Genomic DNA, 18,659 nt, shown 5'->3' with positions numbered 1-18,659 from the left:
GAAACGCTAACTGAGCGCTACTTCACGCGCAAGTCGGTGACATATATCAGCGCTGCTTCCAGCGTTTATTAGGCGCTGACTTAGCGCTCCGCTGTATGTGTCAACCGGCCTTAATATATCTTGAAATTAGCCGTTTGTTTTTTGCAATAATAAAAAAAAAAATATACCTGCGTGGCCAACTCAGTAGCGTGTCTTGCTCAGAACGGAAGGGTCGTGGGTTCAAATCCCACCTAAAAATCTTCACATTTTTTCTTTAAGCCAAATGAATTACTTTATAAAGTAAACTCTTAGGGGTCATGCGGCGTGGCCAAGAAGCGAACAAAGGTCCATGAGTGACTGCGGGTTTCTTTATTTCACACGCTCATGCACCAATGAAGCAGTTGTTTCAAACTTGTGCTTGTGTATCCCCTTAACAAGAAAGGAGACCTTGTTTCGAAAATTTTCTCGTAATTTAGGGGGATACATTTAGACATGGAGACGAAATCTTTAATGATTTTTTGCAGGGAAGGTATTCTTTATGGTTTCTAACAATTTATTAGTTTTTGCTGAACTGGCATGCATCGGCGTCACTTGGCAGGTCGAGTGCTGGTTTTTCCCAAACACACTTCGCCTTCTGCTTTCCCCATTTGTGTTTAACCGCGGATCAATTCACGACCCTTCATTACACCCTGTGAAGGCAGAGGTGGCAGATTTTCGCTACGTTCGTCCTTACTGGAATGCTCAAAGAAATTTGACGGAATCAAAGAAAAGTTAAAATGAAAAAAACAAACATCAACAATATTCCTCGGCCCTACACAAAAAATATAACCGGTTTTCTCGAAGAACGAATGAACATTGGAATATCCCGATACTAGAAAGCCAAGGAAATAGTTAACAGAAACAACTCCAACAAAAATGTCTTGAACTCGCATTCGACATTTAGAAACCAAGTTCGACGTGTTTCATGGAGAATGTAGTGATTAGGTTTTTAATTCGCAGGAAAAGACCGATCTCACTACGCGTTCCTCGCATGAGTTACGCCGTGACTTCATAGGAGGCAGACGCCAGTGCACGAAACAGCTTGTACCGTCTCGCGATCTCCTTGCGCAGACCGTCAGCACGGTCCTGGCTCCGCCAAATGTTTCGATTTTCGTCAGCTATAGAAATCTTTGATTCATTCGATCAAGTACGGTCCATTTATCTACATATTGTCACGAATCGGGGTTAAGCAGCATCGCGATACAAATGTATCGCGATAGTATTTCAGAAATACATTTCGTATCGGTATTTCTGTATCGTAGTTATTTTTCCAATAAATATAAGCCTTATAGAGAACCCAATACATGATATATTTACGCACGTTCGTCATGTGCTTGATATCTTTGGTCAAGACAATTCACATCTCGAAACGGTTTTAAATCATATACTTCCCTGATACCGTACGGCGTTCCTCAGGGTTCCATCCTCGGACCTTTGTTATTTTTGGCATATATGAACGACCTAGTTAATATACCGGGAACCCCCGATATTATCCTGTACGCGGACGACACCAACGTTTTCTTTTCCGGGACAAATCTCGATGAAATTGAAGAGTGTGCAAATTGCTGGCTTAATGAGCTATCTCAGTGGTTACGGTCTTACCAACTAGACTTAAACACAGCGAAGACAAAATATGTTATATTCAGGTCCAGAAATAAACCTGGTCAGCGTAAGTTGAATGTTTCATTTTTAAACTCTACGATAGAAAGCACTTCGGCTCATAAGTTCCTTGGGATTTGGTTTGAAGAGTTTTTAAGTTGGACGAACCATCTAAATAAAACTAGGTGTGATATATCACGTTCAATTGGTATACTGAATAAAATCAAACACTTGTTACCAAACTGGCTTAAACTGCAGCTTTACTATACTCTTGTGTATTCCCGCCTACAGTATTGTCATTTAGTTTGGGTAACCACGACAAAAACAAACATGGAAAAAGTTTTTCTTTTACAAAAGGAGGCCGTTAGGTTCATAGATAATTTAGGTTATATTCAGCATACATCGCCTTTTATTCGAAAAATACAGGCTATTACCCATCGGACATGTTTTTTTCTATTAAATTAGCGAACATTATATTTGACGAGATAAAGCGGGATGAAACGTCTTTCTTCAACGCCTACCTTCATAAGCCAGCCAATTACACTCTTAGACAAACCTTTTACACCAAACAAAACGTTAGAACAAACTATGGTACTCCAACACTTCATTATCAAATTGCTGACTTACTAAATAATCACACAAATACAGTTCCAACGGTACACAAATGTAGCAATCTCCAGATGTTCAAGAAAATGATCAAATTGTATTTTCTTTCAATCGAATAATATGCACCAGCTGCCACTTGTGCCATTAGTTCAAATGTGCAAATGAGGTCAATTATATTATATGTCACAGTTTTTGTTCTTTTTTACTCAACTTTGTGACTCTTCAAATGTTTTTATCCGTGGACTTATTTTTATGTGAATTAGGTAATTGATGTTCATTTTTTTTCGGTATCCTTTGAGGTACGTGCCGAGTGCTGTAATGGGGGCTGGTGGCCACGTCAGAGGACTTCGCATCTTCTTTTGCCGCAGCCTTCCAGACTTATTCATGTCGAAATAAACTTATTATTATTATTATAAGCTGTGAAGTTTGAACCAATTCCGTAATATTGGGTGATATGAATCTCAGTGCTAACCTCAAAATTTGTAGGAAAAATTGTCTGCTCTAATAGCGATCTCAAAAAGTGTTTTCGTCAAAGGTGTATCTTTGTTACGTTTTTTACCCCATGAAAGTTTGAATACTCCGGCGTTTTCATCATAGTCCTCGATTTGCCTGAAAACTTGCTAAGCACATTAAGAAACATCGCTGAAATAGTAACCCAAATATTGGGCCAAAATAAGGTTTTGTGGCGAACTTATTGGATTTACAATTTTGGTCCTCACCGAGTTTTTCGAAGTGAAAGTTTTCAAAAGAAAGGCAGGGGTTTACTCTTTGGGTTGTAGACTTTGTTCACAACTGAGTACAAGCAGTTTTATAGTGTGAAATGGGTGCTTTGGAAGCTTATTCCAGCAACCGAGCAGCAGCACGAAATAAATGCTGGGCATAGTTTATTTTTAGACAGCTCGCTCAACCCGCAAGCCTGCCTTTCCCTGACGTCATGGCGGTGAAAAACGCGGGTATATTTGAATGTTGGTTTTGGCATCATCTCCAGTTACCGATTTCGCCATGACTATTCTGAATTTCGCGATGCTAAATAGCATATCGGAAGTGGTAAAGGCTGGTGATTTCGAATATCTAGTTCGTTGGGATAGCTAAAAAATCGCCGGAGTACACCTTTAAGGTTTAGCTCCATTTCAGCGAAAAAATAAGAATAACATCCTATATATTTTCAATTGCGGATCGTATGCCAACACGGCCGATCGAGTAAACCGTGGCTTGCGCCTGTGGCGCAATCTCCTGACAGACGCAGCAACCAGGCAACGGCGTCGTGTACTTTCGACAGACTGCTGTCGTCTGTTTGCTGTGTCTTTCGCGATATGGTGCCACAGGCACGGGTGCCCTTAGTGTACCTAGATTGGAGAGTGGTTCACACTGGCTTTCAAATCTGCTCTCAACTGCCGAGCCAGTCGCTGGAGTCTTTGGGGCTCGGTGAATAGAGGCTGAAAATATTCTTAGACCTAAAAGCACAATATTTACTGTCACAAAGAACTTGACGTAAGCAGCGATGGGCTCCCCACATGCTTTGCGAATAAACAGGCGCACCAAGTTTTTTAGAGTGTGATGTCCTTGAAGAAGGCTTCTATAATATATTATTGTACAGTGCACGCCATTTTAAACAGTATTGTTGTAGGCAGACGAAACTACAGAGCTGAATGTCTACCTCGTTTACGCAAAAGAGAGAGATAAAATTGGTTTATTGGAAAGGAGAAGAGGTTATCCCGCGAAGATTGGCAGGATAGCTACTTCACACTTAGGAGAGGGAAAGAGGGGAGGCATAGATCATATAGAGAAAGAGAGAGAGAGAAAAAGATAAAAAGGTACGTACATATATATATATATATATATATATATATATATATATATATATATATATATATATATATACATACTTACCCTACTGAAAAGAATTATATGAATTTATTTCTGATATGTTTATTGGACACCTTTTTCATATCAGAATTTATTATTTCATATCAGTTTCATATGCCGCATATCAGTTACGCTAGGCTAGGTGGCGCTAGATACCGCCCAATTCATGTGCCACAAAAATATTTTTAGTCTCTCACGCCACCATGTAGATACATTACGCATACCACTAGCATCAGCTGAACATGAGTGCATACACATACACGGCACAACAAACATGAATACAAAAGCACACTCATTTACTACTTCGGAGCTCTGCGTTTCCGCCTTTAACACAGGTCGTTTTGTAGGTACGGAATAAATATTATTCTCAGCGTGTTGGATTTTTTTTAGCAATGTCATACCTCTGAGAGTATTTTGAACGGCTCAGGGGATGAAGCTCTTAATAAAAAGTAAACGCTCATGCCGCAAGTATTTGAAAGTCAGTAAATCAAGCCGCTCCACTGCGGTTCCAAGCCACGTGTTTGCTTTCCCGCGCGGCACGTCGTATACTGGAAAAAAATTATATGAATTTATTTCTGACATGTTTATTAGACACATTCATATCAGTTGGAATATGTTGGATATCAGATCTTATATGTCGCATATCAGTTTTAGGGTATTTCATATCACTGTCATATCTCGCATATCAGTTTTTGGATATTTCATGTCAGTTTCATATGTCGCATATCAGTTTTTGGATACTGTAAACGACTTATTTTTCGCGGGCTCAATATTTCGCGATTTAGGTCAGAGCTGAAGTTTTTGAATAATTTCGCGGGTCCCAATTTTCGCGAAGGCCGTGGGATCTCAATATAGATTCCAATGTGTTTACATTTTACCGGAATTGTTCGCGGGACCTATTTTTCGCGAATTGAGGGCAATTCGCGAAATTCGCGAAAATTAGGTTCTCGCAAAAGTTAAGTCGTTTACAGTATTTCATATAATTTCTTATATAGATTCATATAATTTTTTTCAGTAGGTATATACATTCATCTATGCACATATATACATGTATATATATATACACATGTATACACACACACACCTATGTGCATATATACATATATATGCATACACACATACATATACATACATATGCATAAAGGAAAAAAAATTCTGTACGTTATTGTTTGTTCATGTGGTAAGAATCCTAGTATGGCAGATCCGTAAGAATCATATGCAATAAAGAGAAGTGTTAGAGAGTAAGCTGTTGTTTATTGCCCGCAAAGATGGTCCGCAGGCTTAGGTGAGGAAACGGGATTAGAGGAAGGCGGAGAGGTAGGCGCCGCGGACGAAGTCCAGTTGACACTGGGCGCTGGCGTTGGATTTCGTCTAGGTCCGGTAGGCTTCTGGGTCGTCCCACCATTCCCCCGCCAAGAGGACGTGATGCTCCCGGTCCGCCCGCGTCCTCGGGCAGGTCCAGACGAGAGCACGGACATTCACCTGGTCCGCCGGGGCGGGACAATGGGGACAGGCAAGAGGGATGCGATGGTAGACCCCTCGCCAGGAACAGAGGACCGCCGGAGTGATGGCGTATCCAGTGGGGATGCGCCGGAGATTACTTCCTGGAGCCGGGACAGACCAGGAGGAACCCGAGCGGCGCACGGTGGGATTAGGGCTCGCATGCTTGCCCGGATCCTGGTCTTAATGGCCAGGGGTGTCGCCACGAGGTCCATGCGGAGGGTCTGACTTTGCAATTCCTCTGACTGGGTTCCCCATTTAGCCGCCTAGTGAGCGGCCACGTTTCCCTGTACAGAGCTGAGGCCCTTTATCCATTCGAAAATAACTGTGCCCGCCGAAGTGGTTCCGTAATATTCCAGAGGTATCCAAAGAGCAAGCCTATACGAAGAGCAAGTACGTCAGCTTATTTGCACAGAGACTGCGGTGCCGTCACAACGCCGAGCTGATTGGCTCTAATTGAAGGATAGTGGGTACACCTCAATGCTAGCTGCCTTGAGGTCCACCCACTATTCTTCAGATCGAGCCAACCAGAGTTCGCTTCGTTCTGACGTCACATGACCTCCTGCGCAAGAAGCAGGCGAACTTGCGCTCCGCATAGTCATCGACAGCTCAAGAAACGCCGGGCGTGGCGGATCCCAAGCATCTCATTATCGCCCCTCAGCCAATCAGATTGCGGCATTTGTCTATAAGAATGCCGAAGAACCAATCACAAAGAAGGAAGATAGAAGCCATGCCCTGCGCTCCTTAAGTTCTCAGTGACTATAGAGGGGCTTCGCCTGTAGAAATATCGAATACGTTTCATTGTCGCGCATATTGTAAACTCGTAAAGCGCACACACTTAAGTATTTAATGTCCTAAAATCTAAACGTAGAAAGCTGTTTGAACAGCAGTAGAGGTATTATTACGCGACGTTTCGGAAAGAGACTTCCCACTTGAAGAAGTGAAGTGTCTTCTCCAAACGTCGTGTAATAAAGCCTCTACTGTTGTTCAAACATTTTTCTACGTTTACGACTTTCTTGGTGAAGACTTTTTCATTAATACAGTTATCCTAAAATCAACTTGTAAAATTCAAAAACTCAAATCTCATGTACGCTGCGGTAATTCTTCGTTATTCGTGAAGGCGTATATTTCGTAAATGACCGTGGATGTTTGCACAAAAAAAAAAAAAAAAAAAAAAACGGAATATTTACTCGGGGGAATCGAATCCGCATTCTTCCGTTCTTGAGACGACGCCATTGTCGTAAACGTTTCTTTTCGTCCCCTGCGTCACTTCCGAAAATTCGATCCCACCATGCCAACCTGTTCTAACGGGCGGAGGCAGGGGACAAACGGCAAACACATATATCCAAGATTTGGGGATTTATACGTGTTTGTCATTTGTTCCCCTCCTCCGCAGAATATTATCGTTATTCTTGTCCAGCTCGCTTGCAACCTTGCATTAATTCCATTAAAGGGACAGTAACACCACCCAACTATTTCTAAGTTTTTGCCAGGGGATTTTTTATAGTGTCAGAACTACCCAATCAGTATTTGGCTACAGCGTCACGTATATTTCTAATAGAGTAAAAAAATGAAAGCCGTTTACAACTCCCTGTAACGCCGAATTAGAGCGCAGCTCTTGGGGAGGAGCAGGGAAGGGTACTGAGGGTTACGGGTTCTCGGGGGGGGGGGGGGGGAGCACGTGACATGGGGGTGTGGTCACGTGACCCCCCTGCTCCCCCCCGAGGTCACGTGACCTTGGGGAGGGGGTCACGTGACGTGGGGGTCAAGTGACCTTGGCGGGGGTCACGTGACCCCCCAGAAACATTTTTTGCTAGATTTAACTCGGAAATTTTCCCGCTTGATTTAGCGGGTAAATTTTTCCGCTAGATATAGCGGGGAAATTTTCCCGCTAGATTTAGCGGGGAAATTTTTCCGCTAAATATAGCAAGAAAATTTTGCCGCTAGATTTAGCGGGGAAATTGTTCCGCTCGATTTAGCGGGGAAACTTTTCCGCTAAATTTAGCGGAGAAATTTTTCTGCTAGATTCAGCGGGGAAATTTTTCCGTCAGATTTAGCGGGGAAACTTTTCCGCTAGATTTAGCGGAGGAATTTCTCCGCTATATTTAGCGCGGAAAGTTTTCCGCTAAATTTAGCGGGGAAATTTTCCCACTAGATTTAGCGGTGAAGTTTTCCCGCTAGAATTAGCGGGGAGCTTTTAGAGCGCAGCTCTTAGGGGCCCGTTCCCGGCTTGAGCGGCGTCGGCGTCGCCGTCGCCGTCGGCGTCGGCGTAACCAAGGTCATCCCAAGGTCACTTGACCCCCAAGGTCATCCCAAGGGCACCCCAAGGTCACGTGACCCCTCCCAAAGGGTCATCGGGGGTCACGTGACTCCCCAAGGTCACGTGACACCTTCCCCAGGGTCACGTGACCCCCAAGGTCACGTGACACCCAAAGTCACGTGGCTCCCCAAGTCACGTGACCCCCGGGGTCACGTGACCCCGATGACGTCATCAGTGACGTCACTGATAACGTCACCGGCATCCGCATCGTCATCGTCATCATCACTGATGACGTCACCGGCATCCGCATCGTCATTGTCATCATCACTGATGACGTCACCGGCATCCGCATCGTCATCGTCATCATCACTGATGACGTCACCGGCATCCGCATTGTCATCGTCATCATCGCTGATGACGTCATCAGTGACGTCACTGATGACGTCACCGGCATCTGCATCGTCATCATCGCTGATGACGTCACTGATGACGTCACTGATGACGTCACCGGCATCCGCATTGTCATCGTCATCATCACTGATGACGTCACCGGCATCCGCATCGTCATTGTCGTCATCGCTGATGACGTCATCGGTATCCGCATCGTCACGTGACTGATGACGTCATCGGCATCGTCATCGTCACGTGACCCCCCTAGGTCACGTGACCCCCACCCAAGGTCACTTGACCCCCCCCAGTACCCTTCCCTCCTCCTCCTCAAGAGCTGCGCTCTAATTCGGCGTTACAGGGAGTTGTAAACGGCTTTCACTTTTTTTCCGCTAGATTTAGCGAAGAAATTTTTCCGCTAGATTTAGCGGGGAATTTACCCATAATGCACCGCGCCGTTACGCCGACGGCGACGGCGACGCCGCTCAAGCCGGAAACGGGCGCCTAAGAGCTGCGCTTTAAAATTAAAGACGTTTACAATTCCCTGTAACACCGAATTAGAGCGCAACTCTTGAGGAGGAGGAGGGGATGGTACGGAGGGGAGGGTATGCCTCTCCTCCTTCCTCATCTACTCCTCCCCTGCTCCTCGCGTCCTCCCCCTCTTCTCTTCCTCCTCCCTCCTCCCCTCCTCCCCCTCTCTCCCGCGCGGCAAATTATGGGAAACGTTCCACAATGCAACGCGCGCGTTACTGCGGTTCCCCATTATGCACCGCGTGGTTACGCCGACGGCGACGCGTCGCGCTGACGCGTTACGGCTACGCCGACGCGTCACCAAAAAGCGTTACGCTGACGCGTTACGGTTACGCCGACGGCGACGACGCTCAAGCCGGGAACAGGCGCCTGAGAGCTGCGCTCTAAAATAACGCAACTGCTCGAAACCGTAGCCGAAATCGGGCTTGGAAGGAAGAAATATAGAGGTTGAGAGAGTGCCGAAAGACGCGTGGCTGTGCAACTTTTTTTTTCTTTGTTTCAATCAACGTATTTCAGCTATTTAGGAGCCACAAAAAATTGGGTATCATATTTTTTTTGTATTTTTAATATTGAGCGCGTGCCTTCGGTGACCCACGATTTTCATTTTTTTTTAGTGGTTGTGCCTAAACCATACAAAAACGGCACGTGACCACGGAGATGAGAGTGAGTGCAACTCAAACCAGCCCCTTCTCGATCGGCCGTTTTCGTGCTGAAAGAAAACGAATTTCGAGCCGCAAATTGTGTTCCGGGTAGTTGGGCTCTCCTATGTTATGAACAAATAAAAACCTTAGCGAGCGTAAATACCCTGTCCGTGTTTCTTAACATGTTGTGACGCCCTCCGTTTATAGTTTGCGGACAACTCCCTAGATGGCGCTCGATGCTCGAAAAGGTCTATTCCCGGGGAAGATTCTGATTGAAGGAAAAATAAAATCGCCGACAACGATGTTCTGTCTTCTTAAGAAAACGAGTGAAAAGAGAAAGTTAAGCCACACATTTGGAGACCTAAACATGAGCCGTATAGTCAGCCGAATTCCGAAAACCACTTCGAGGTGCCTTTAGATAATCCATAATTGAACGTAAGGATGTAATTGAGTGACAGGATTCCTTAGCAGCGTTAGCAAGGCGCAGGCTTGTTGCAGTCGACCAAGCCAGATTTACAAATTTGTGGTCGCAGACAACTTAATGAAGGGGAAGGCGTTGCTTATTATATCCTCGCTTCTTTTTCGGTGATTCGACAGTATGATTCTCGTTATTGTGTTTCTAAGCCGTCACTATAGTAAAGCCAAGCTGTAATAACATCACACTAGTAAAACGAATATATTTTGGTCGCAGTGGTCTTGCTTATTTTAGAATATCTGGCCACATCAAAAGTGGACCTGTACCTGGTGGAATTGATCTGCATCGTTAACCTTACAACTTGGATTCTTGTTTCTCTTCTCAATAATGTAGCTGCGCTGGAAGCTCGCAGAGAGTGACATATGTCACCCACATGTTCCTGGTCGATGGAGTTTCGATAGTAAGAGGATTCTTCAATCGCTTCACGTTTTTATCAGCGTTTATAACGCGGCCTGCATGCGTTGTTTAACTCTCGATACCTCTCCGGTATCGTTCCAACCGTTTATCTAATTTTTTTAGTTGTTAAACTATAATAGCTATCGTTTCAAAAAGCCAACGCTCAAGGTGACGAAAATTATCCCTGGAGAAGTGGTGCAAGGGGGACAAAGGACAAACACAAATCTCTAAACACAGCTAGGTGACTGGTGTGGGACCGAAAAAATCCGCTTGGTCCCGGTATCGAACCAGGGACCTCTCCATTTCCAGTGAAGCGCTATAGCAACAGCTCGAGGTGTCTTATTAAAAAGACGTAACCGCTGTCGACGTGGGTAAATTCTCTTTCTCATGTCTGGAGAAGTAAGCCGCCAAAACATTACTATAACTTAATTCATTAAACCTAATTTATTGAACCTGCTCCAAACAATTAAATCGCAAGAGTCCTGCTTTGGATACCTAAGTGCGAATTTATGTTAGTCTGTCTTTCAAATATTTTAATTTCTGTCTTACTTTCTATTGCTTCTGGATCCTAAAGTTTCCAATCGTAACTGGTTTTATTCGAATACAATACGTTAGGCAATGTTCAAGCAGCAAGTGCTCTCAAGTTCCAAGGATGATAGGCGAGACAATATTTTCAACTTTGTAGTCCCTTCCACTTCTCTCAAGCAAATGGCGAATTAGTGAATATTTCAATTGTAGGTATTGCTAATCCGATAAAAAAAAAAACTAATATTTCTGCACAAATGTTTTAGTTGCGTTAACATGCCCAGTTTTAAGAAAAATGCACTCCACTACAATGTGCCCGCATAGTTAAACAAGCGCGTGACTCGCAACGGCCAACATAATAATAGAATTTTAGTCTTTCCACTCTGGTGAAGAAGAAAAAGCAGCAGAGTTGTAGCTTCTGTTCTCGGCGGTGGCTTTCCAGGCAAGATCTGCCCTTCTTTCGCGAGGCAATCTGAAGCGCTCGACGCAGTGGAACTTTGGGTGATAGCAGCCTCGCGGCGGTTGCGGAACAATTCGCGCTGCTGCGCACATCGCCGCTCGTTCCGTTCCCGCTCTTCCTCCGAAGAAATGTTGCCGCCATCTATGAGCGACGGTAGCAACCAGTTTTCTGGTTGCCGAAGCTGGAAAGGTTGCCGCGATCATGAGCGACGGCGGCAAGCAGACAACCGGCAAACACAACACTGTGGAAAGCTTCAGCCATCTGTGAGCGACGGCGGCACCCAGTGTGTTGTGTCGGCCACGGGTGTCGACATTTGTTTGGTACCGGACACGATCCTGGGGAAACTAGCCCTTAAAAGCTCGACTTTAATAATAATAATAACAACAAAATTAATATTAATAAATTTATTTGTGAACGAAGAGCATATTGAAGGCTGGCTGCAGGTTCGCCAAAGCCATCATGGGCTTGTGCGGCAAAATCAGCTATATAATTGCATAAAATAGCCAGTTCTAAATTATAAACAAACACATAAAAAAAAGAATTAGCACCAAGATTTTACAGCAGTTCCAAGTGGAGACTGACGCTTAAAATAAAAAAAAACACAAACACACACACAAAAGACACTAGCGTCAATGTCCACCATAGAATGTAGCACAAAATCTTGCCGAGCTCTTACGACACGGAGGATGTGGCTGACATTCTTTGTTGTCACATATTAATAAAAAAGAAATCACGAGCAAGAAAACAGACAAATATTTATTTTCGTGCGCCCAAACCAACCCGAAGGTCTACACTTTGGTGCACAAAGAACGAGTAAACGCCGAATTAACACAAAACAAATAAAACTCAGATATGTGGCGAACCCTTGCAATTGTTCGCGGTAAACAGAAATGTCGCTGAATATTTCAATACCTGGATTGTATGCTTCAATAAAATTGCTTTGTGAAAAATGTCTCCAGCTTTATAAGCTGATTTTGAAATTCCGTGTCGTGCTGTCTGTTTTTTTGTTGCATGCTTGCATTTTTTTCTCGCCGAGAGGAAGTGTTTAATCAATAAATAGAAGGAAAAGACCTGCCTCGATATATTCTTGATTGCATAGGCTACAGCGTTGCCGTCAACTCCCTTTACGGCGTACGCAAGGCAGGTATGCGAGCGAAGTCTAGAGAACTGTGATTTTAAGAAAAAGCTTACCATCGACAACGGAGCCGCCATCCTCAAGGATTCGAGCGTCCCCCTCATATATCAAATAAGGGCTATTCGGACCATGCACGGGCCTTCCAAAGGATTCTTTGGGACACCGCTCATCTATAGATACAGACGCTAGAGCTGTACAGCAGTTCTTCTTCGGGTTAACAGTATAACAGGCGAGCATACCATGGAAGGGCCATTCAAGATCGTCATCGAATGGACCAGAGTGGATCCTGATGTATGAAGTGAACCGTAGGAGGCGGGAAGTGTCGACCGCCATTTTTACAACCTGAGACATCAAGTAGCCTCGTACGCTTCGCAGAGGGCTTTCAGTTTCAACAAGGGTACCCCGATGCGCGCCATCGGTCATGTTCCGCCAGCCCTCAAGGACCCAGACATGGCTCGAATAAGTACTGACTAACAGGGAGACCTTTTTTGTCACTAGGGACAAACTCCTGTTCAGCTCCGACACCTCCCTGCTCATGTGGGTTTTGACATCGCTTTTTAGACCGGTTTCAACTTCGTGAATCAGATCGACAACCCTGGTCACACCTGTCTCGTAGCTTTCGTGCTGCCGGGCGCTAACGATATTCGCCTGCTCTGAAAGCCGGTTGAAACTGGACTGCAGGTGAAGGTGGTCGTCCCTGATCTTTTCCAGCAGCTGCTTCATTTCGAGGTAGGCTCGCTGGTCACTTCCAGACATGCTGGCGGATGTTGCTGCCTCCACCACCTGAATGACTCGAGCAGTGCATGCGGACCTGAGGTGCTCGACAACGTCGTCTCTGGGGACTAGGGCGTCGCAGCTGGGGCACGAGGTGGTGCGCAACCCGCAGTCTTGCTCGAAGTGCTGCAGAACGTCCATGCAGGACCCGGAGAAGTCACAGCCGTTAGGCGCATTCCAGCAGGACACCTGTACAAAGTAAATCGAACTGTCACGAATAGACTATCCATAATAACCCTCAGACGAAGGAAAAATAAAAAAACGAACAGTACAACGAAGTCTCTTATAGAGACTTCGTTGTACTGTCCGTTTTTTTTAATTTTTCCTTCGTTTCAGGGTTATTATGGATACCATTCACCAGCTCGCATGTGCTTTTTACCTTTCTTCACGAATAGACTACTTCCAAAAAAACGTTGCATGCAACACTGCATGCTTCGAATTATGGGACATATTTGGCTATGTAGAGGAGTAACACGGATTCAAAAAAAGAAAAAACGTGCCACAGCATTTTATTTATGTTCATGGTTGAAAAAAAAACCCGAGACTGCGGGTAAAACGACACAACACTAAAACGTCTCTAACACAGCTGAAATTTTTATTTTCCGAAATCTGCTTATATAGGCACTTCGAAACAAAAGAAAAAAAGGGGAGAGGGTGAGAACCCCAAAGAATGCCACTTTCCACCAATGTAAACTTTGACTTTTTTTTGTGTCTGTTAATAGGTTTATGTAGGTTTTCGGGTAGAAAAAATGTTAAGTCGTTTTTCCACCCAAGGGGTAGAAAAGCGAGGGGTAAAAGATAAGAGAGGTGCATGACGCAGAGTCCGTTGTCCTTGTATTTAGTCAAAGGTTACATTGGTGGAAAGTGGCACTCTTTGGGGTTCTCACCCTCTCCCCTTTTTTTTCTTTTGTATCGAAGTGCCTACATAACCAGATTTCGGAAAATAAAAATTTCAGCTGTGTTAGAGACTTTTTAGTGTTGTGTCGTTTACCCGCAGTCTCGGTTTTTTTTCAACCATGTGCAATGTACACCTGCTCGTTTGCGCCCTCACTTTTTGTTCATTATTTATGTTGGTAGGCATTTTAAATTTAAGAAAAGTTACATATTTGAAAATGCAAGCGCTGTATTTGGTCGTGACAGCATGTCGTGAATTGAGGGTGGGAAATTGAAACCAAAACTGTAAGCGTAACCAAAGGGCTTCCAAGATGCACCGCGCGGCACTACGCCGCTAGGGTCGCTTCGATCTTGAAAAAGGTATATTTTCGAGACATCGGGTGCTCAAACACCAGACACCTTTTGCCAAAAAAAAAAAAAAAACGAGAAGAATGTAAGTGTTTCCTGTCGAGATCAGAATGGTAGAAGGATTGCTCTCCAGACAAAGACAAACTGCAAGTAGCGCCCCCCCCCCCTTTTTTTTTTCTGCCCATCTCCTTTCAACAACCCTCTGGGTGGCCCCGTCCCAGATTGAGTATGACACCTTAAATTTCCTATAGATAGGTTTTTTTTTTGTTTTTTTTTATTGTCGTAGGCTCCCATTATCTTGGTAAAGGAATGTAGTAACCGAACACAGTAACATATCTTCATCTTGGAGTAAATCGGCTCTGATTAACCATAAACAATACGGCTTTGTACCAACCTAGAAACACATTTCCGGTTCATAGGAGTGTAAAACCTTCCTTAAAAAAAGTTTACCGTTTGTTTAATGTTTTGATAAAAAAAAATAAAAGCTGCGATCGTTTACCAAATTTGCTGTCTGTCTGCCCTATACATGTGGCGCAAGGTATACCGTCGCTGGTACCAAACTTCCGCAACGCAAGATTCGCTTCACATTCCAATCTCTGTTTTGTTGAATAGATGGTGTCAGGAAATCCTCAAAGAGCTTACTGAATGTTCGCGCCATACAGTGCACGCCACTTGGTTTTAGAGCCAAGACCCATTGACGTCAGTTCAGATAAAGCAAAGTAGACATGTCAAGAGTAACCGCTTCAGTATCGCACACGCTTTTGACAACGGTTACGTCATTAAAATGAGAGCGTACTCTCTTTTGCTACTCGTTATTCTTATTGTTAAAACTGAATTTTCACATGTTGTAAAAGTCCACCGACAACTTCAGAAACGGAGGGCGGGGTTTGTTATGTTCACTCTTTTTGTTTCCTGGTTTTATGTTAGGCGTTCTCATCAGCCAACGCGGAATGTGATTGGATGAAAAGGAGATAATAAGATGCTCGCGACTTATCGTAACCTGCGTTTCTTAAATTTTTGTAATCATTTGGATAAATTTGTTAGAAAGTAATCACGACAGTAATGTGGTAACTTTTGGATGCTAATAGGTGTACTATCGCGGACAATATGAGCTGAAGCAGCGCCCCGGCCGGCGCACGGTACTACCTGCGCCGCCTGTCGCCTTGCTCCGCACACGCGGCGCACCCTGAGGCAAAGATAAATTCTCACTTGCACTCACTGCGCCGCTGCGCTTTTCCGGCCGTCTGCTTGCGAAAATATTGGCCGACGGAACCACCATCACGATGCGTGTGCCGTGCAGCCCAATGTTCACGTTTCCAGCTCACATGCTTTTCAGTGCCTTTCAAGAAAGCGCCGAAGTGGAAAATGCGTTGTCACGCTCGTATCTCCTCGAGGGGCGCTGCCCGACGAAGCCGCCTTGGCCCCCAAAAGGAGCCTATCTCAATATCATCGAACACGTTTGGAGGCGCGTCAAGGTAGCCATGTCACGGCGTCCCCAGGGTTGCCAGGTGTTTGTACTCTGACCCGCCAAATTGCTACTAGATATAGCCCAAAAATAGCCAAATGTCGATCCAAAAATATAGCCCAAAAGTAGCCAAAAAAAGAAGCCCATTTGAAATATTTATTTTAAACGCAAAAGCCATATTAATACATTTGTATGCGTCAAATTAAAATATTCCCACCATTAGCATCATATGTTCGCAGAACCAACGTTAGAGCACGGGTACATCAGTGCGGTATTAAAACGCGTCAGAAAAACCTCTGAAGGAACATTGTCCTTGCAGCACTGCTCTTTGCCTCGCACTCCGAATTCGACATACAAAATGTTCTCCAGCGTTTCCATCGACACCCTGTTTCGCAAGATCAGACAACCTTAAGAATGCGCAGAGCAGGTGCTGTTGGGGCCGCAAGGAATTGCGCCGTTACTGGTTGAGATAGAGGAATACAAGCATATGCTTGCATTCGGAAAAGATTCGGGGGTAAACAATTGCACAAGGAGCGCAAAGAGCAGACGAATTTTCTTGCTGTCGCATACTTATCAGGGTTAACAGACTGAAGCGCCAAATGTTTACGTAACTTACTCTAAAAACACCATGTTTGAACCTATAAACCCAAGTGCTTTGAGGCATTTTGGTGTGCCCAGCACGGGTCAGAATTAGCCCAATACTAGCCAAATAGCCAACTACCACTTTTTTCCGCCAACTGCAAATAAAACTAGCCCAATTTGGCTATTTATAGCCCAACCTGGCAACCCTGGGCGTCCCCTCAACCGCGCCACTTCCTACAAATTGTGCAAAGCAATGGGAGCCATACAGTAGGTGCCGTGGCGTCAAAACAGCCCCCTGCCCGCCCCCCCCCCCCCCTTCCTTCCGCCCCCCCCCCCCCCCCACTCACACACACAAAGTGAAATATCTAAAAGATTTCCGACGCCACTAATTTGAGCGGGAAATTGGCAATTGAAAAATACACGAAAGGTATCTTCCCAGTATGTGTCGTGATAAGGGTGGCCCGCACTGAACACGACGTTTTTGCTGTGCATGACGAAGATCGCATCCGCTCCCGATATGCCAACGAACCAAAGCCCGCCCCGCTTCCCCCCCCCCCCCCCCCCTCCCCCCAGATACGGAGGCGGATATGATTCTTCTTGTGCAGTACACTACCTCCTGAAGCTGCAGTCAGACTGCTGATTCATTCTGTGTGCATGATACAAAAGACATTCGCTGCAGACATGATTTCAGAATGATCTGAGGGCACGCTTCACGCATCATCGAAACATATCTATGCTTCGAACTTGTCTGCAGACGGGTTTTCTGTGTCAGCGGCGGTCGGGTGCTGACGCTCCGTTATTTAATAATGCGATATTGATTTGAGAAAATGAACTAGCGTTTATTATACTAGATTAACTTCTGATTACATGGTCTCTTTTGCGTGCGTATACGTGGCGTGCCTCCGGTCGTTCTGTCGAGCGGTTTCTTCCCACGCAGGCACAAGCGGTGTCTTCTTCCCAGGCAGGTGCTATGGGCGAAGTTCAGTTCACGCTCTCGCGAAGCGTAAACAAGGTGGGCCCGCAACCCCGTGCGCTCGCAAAAGTCATGTATTGAGGATCCATTACAGATTCCGCCGAGGCAAGACAAACAAGTATAGACAAACGAGCTGGGCCAAGCTAACATCTGTGACCAGCGTGACTGCATCCTCGTACAAAGAAGAAAGATGCCTCAGAGGCGTGCAGACTGCCTTTTGTACGTTGCATTAGCAGTATAACGGCGGCTTTACAGTCATCGGGAATGTTTCTTTCATTATTTTTAACATGACCGATAAAAACTGCGAGGCATATCGTTTACACCCCCAACAGTCGTCGGCGTCTCCGGCGGTCTTACGCCAGCTTTCGCTAAGTTCGACTTACCTTCAACATGCCCAGTTTTTTCGTCGAAAATGACACTCGCTGCACGTCGTCCTCTATGGGGACTTGGTCAAGGGGGCAGAGCTTGTCCTCCCTGAGGCACTCGGCGAAGCAGGCCTCGCAGGCGGAGTGAAAACACGAAAGTAAAACCACCTTGCTTGCAATCACCCGACAGAAACTGCACACCCAGAAATCCGGAACGGCACTCTGGAAGTTCATGGGTCTCATCTCCAAACCTCGGCCGAAGCCGGACACCCGAAACGTGGAGCAAAGTGGCATGTTGAACCGTCGTGGGATTGTCGGATTGTGCCGACCAGCGGGATCAGGGGTGGTGCCGACGCCTTCTAAAATGGTGGGAGTTGAAAGTGTGACGTCACGAGGTGAAGGAAGGCAACACTCTGATTCCCCAGCGTTGGTTTCACCACACAATGGACCGCAGCGGATGCTACCAGCCATCTCGGCTAATCCATCGCTGTGAATGCATCACGAGACCACGCGTTTCGCGTAGCCACGTGACGTGACACGTGACAACCACACGGCTTTGGACTGGCCGGGATGGCTCACAGCGTCCACTGCGCTCTACCAGCCGTAGGAGCGTGCGCGTCCGATTGACTTCTCCCTCGACTCACCGCGTTGGCTGAAGCGGACTTTGATCTTAGTCGCCTCGCCTTTTGTTCATACGAGAGCTACGAGAGCGAAAGGCGTTAGTTTTGCCCATGAGCGCGCAGCTGCTTCCATCTAGTGGCAAGCGGCCGTATGTTGTTCGGCGCTGTGCCTGGAACGCGTCTTCGACTTGCGTGCTTACTGTACAGCCGTGCCCTCATTTTCGGTCCCTCGATTTCCA

At 45.5% G+C, this 18,659-nt stretch overlaps 1 protein-coding gene across 1 annotated transcript; it reads right to left on the bottom strand.

The window, feature by feature from the left end:
* Positions 1-11,661: 11,661 nt before the first annotated feature.
* LOC115308597 lies at positions 11,662-18,277 on the bottom strand. The gene is made up of 2 exons (XM_029966579.4): positions 17,819-18,277; positions 11,662-13,362 (listed from the first exon to the last, which is right to left on the bottom strand). Exons 1-2 carry the CDS (start codon positions 18,269-18,271, stop codon positions 12,424-12,426), a joined length of 1,392 nt encoding a protein of 463 aa, XP_029822439.3. The 5' UTR covers positions 18,272-18,277; the 3' UTR covers positions 11,662-12,423.
* Positions 18,278-18,659: the final 382 nt, after the last annotated feature.

This window comes from Ixodes scapularis, unplaced genomic scaffold (assembly GCF_016920785.2).
Source record: "Ixodes scapularis isolate PalLabHiFi unplaced genomic scaffold, ASM1692078v2 PGA_scaffold8__174_contigs__length_109621045, whole genome shotgun sequence".
NCBI lineage: Eukaryota > Metazoa > Arthropoda > Arachnida > Ixodida > Ixodidae > Ixodes > Ixodes scapularis.
This window is presented reverse-complemented; position numbering and strand designations above follow the sequence as displayed.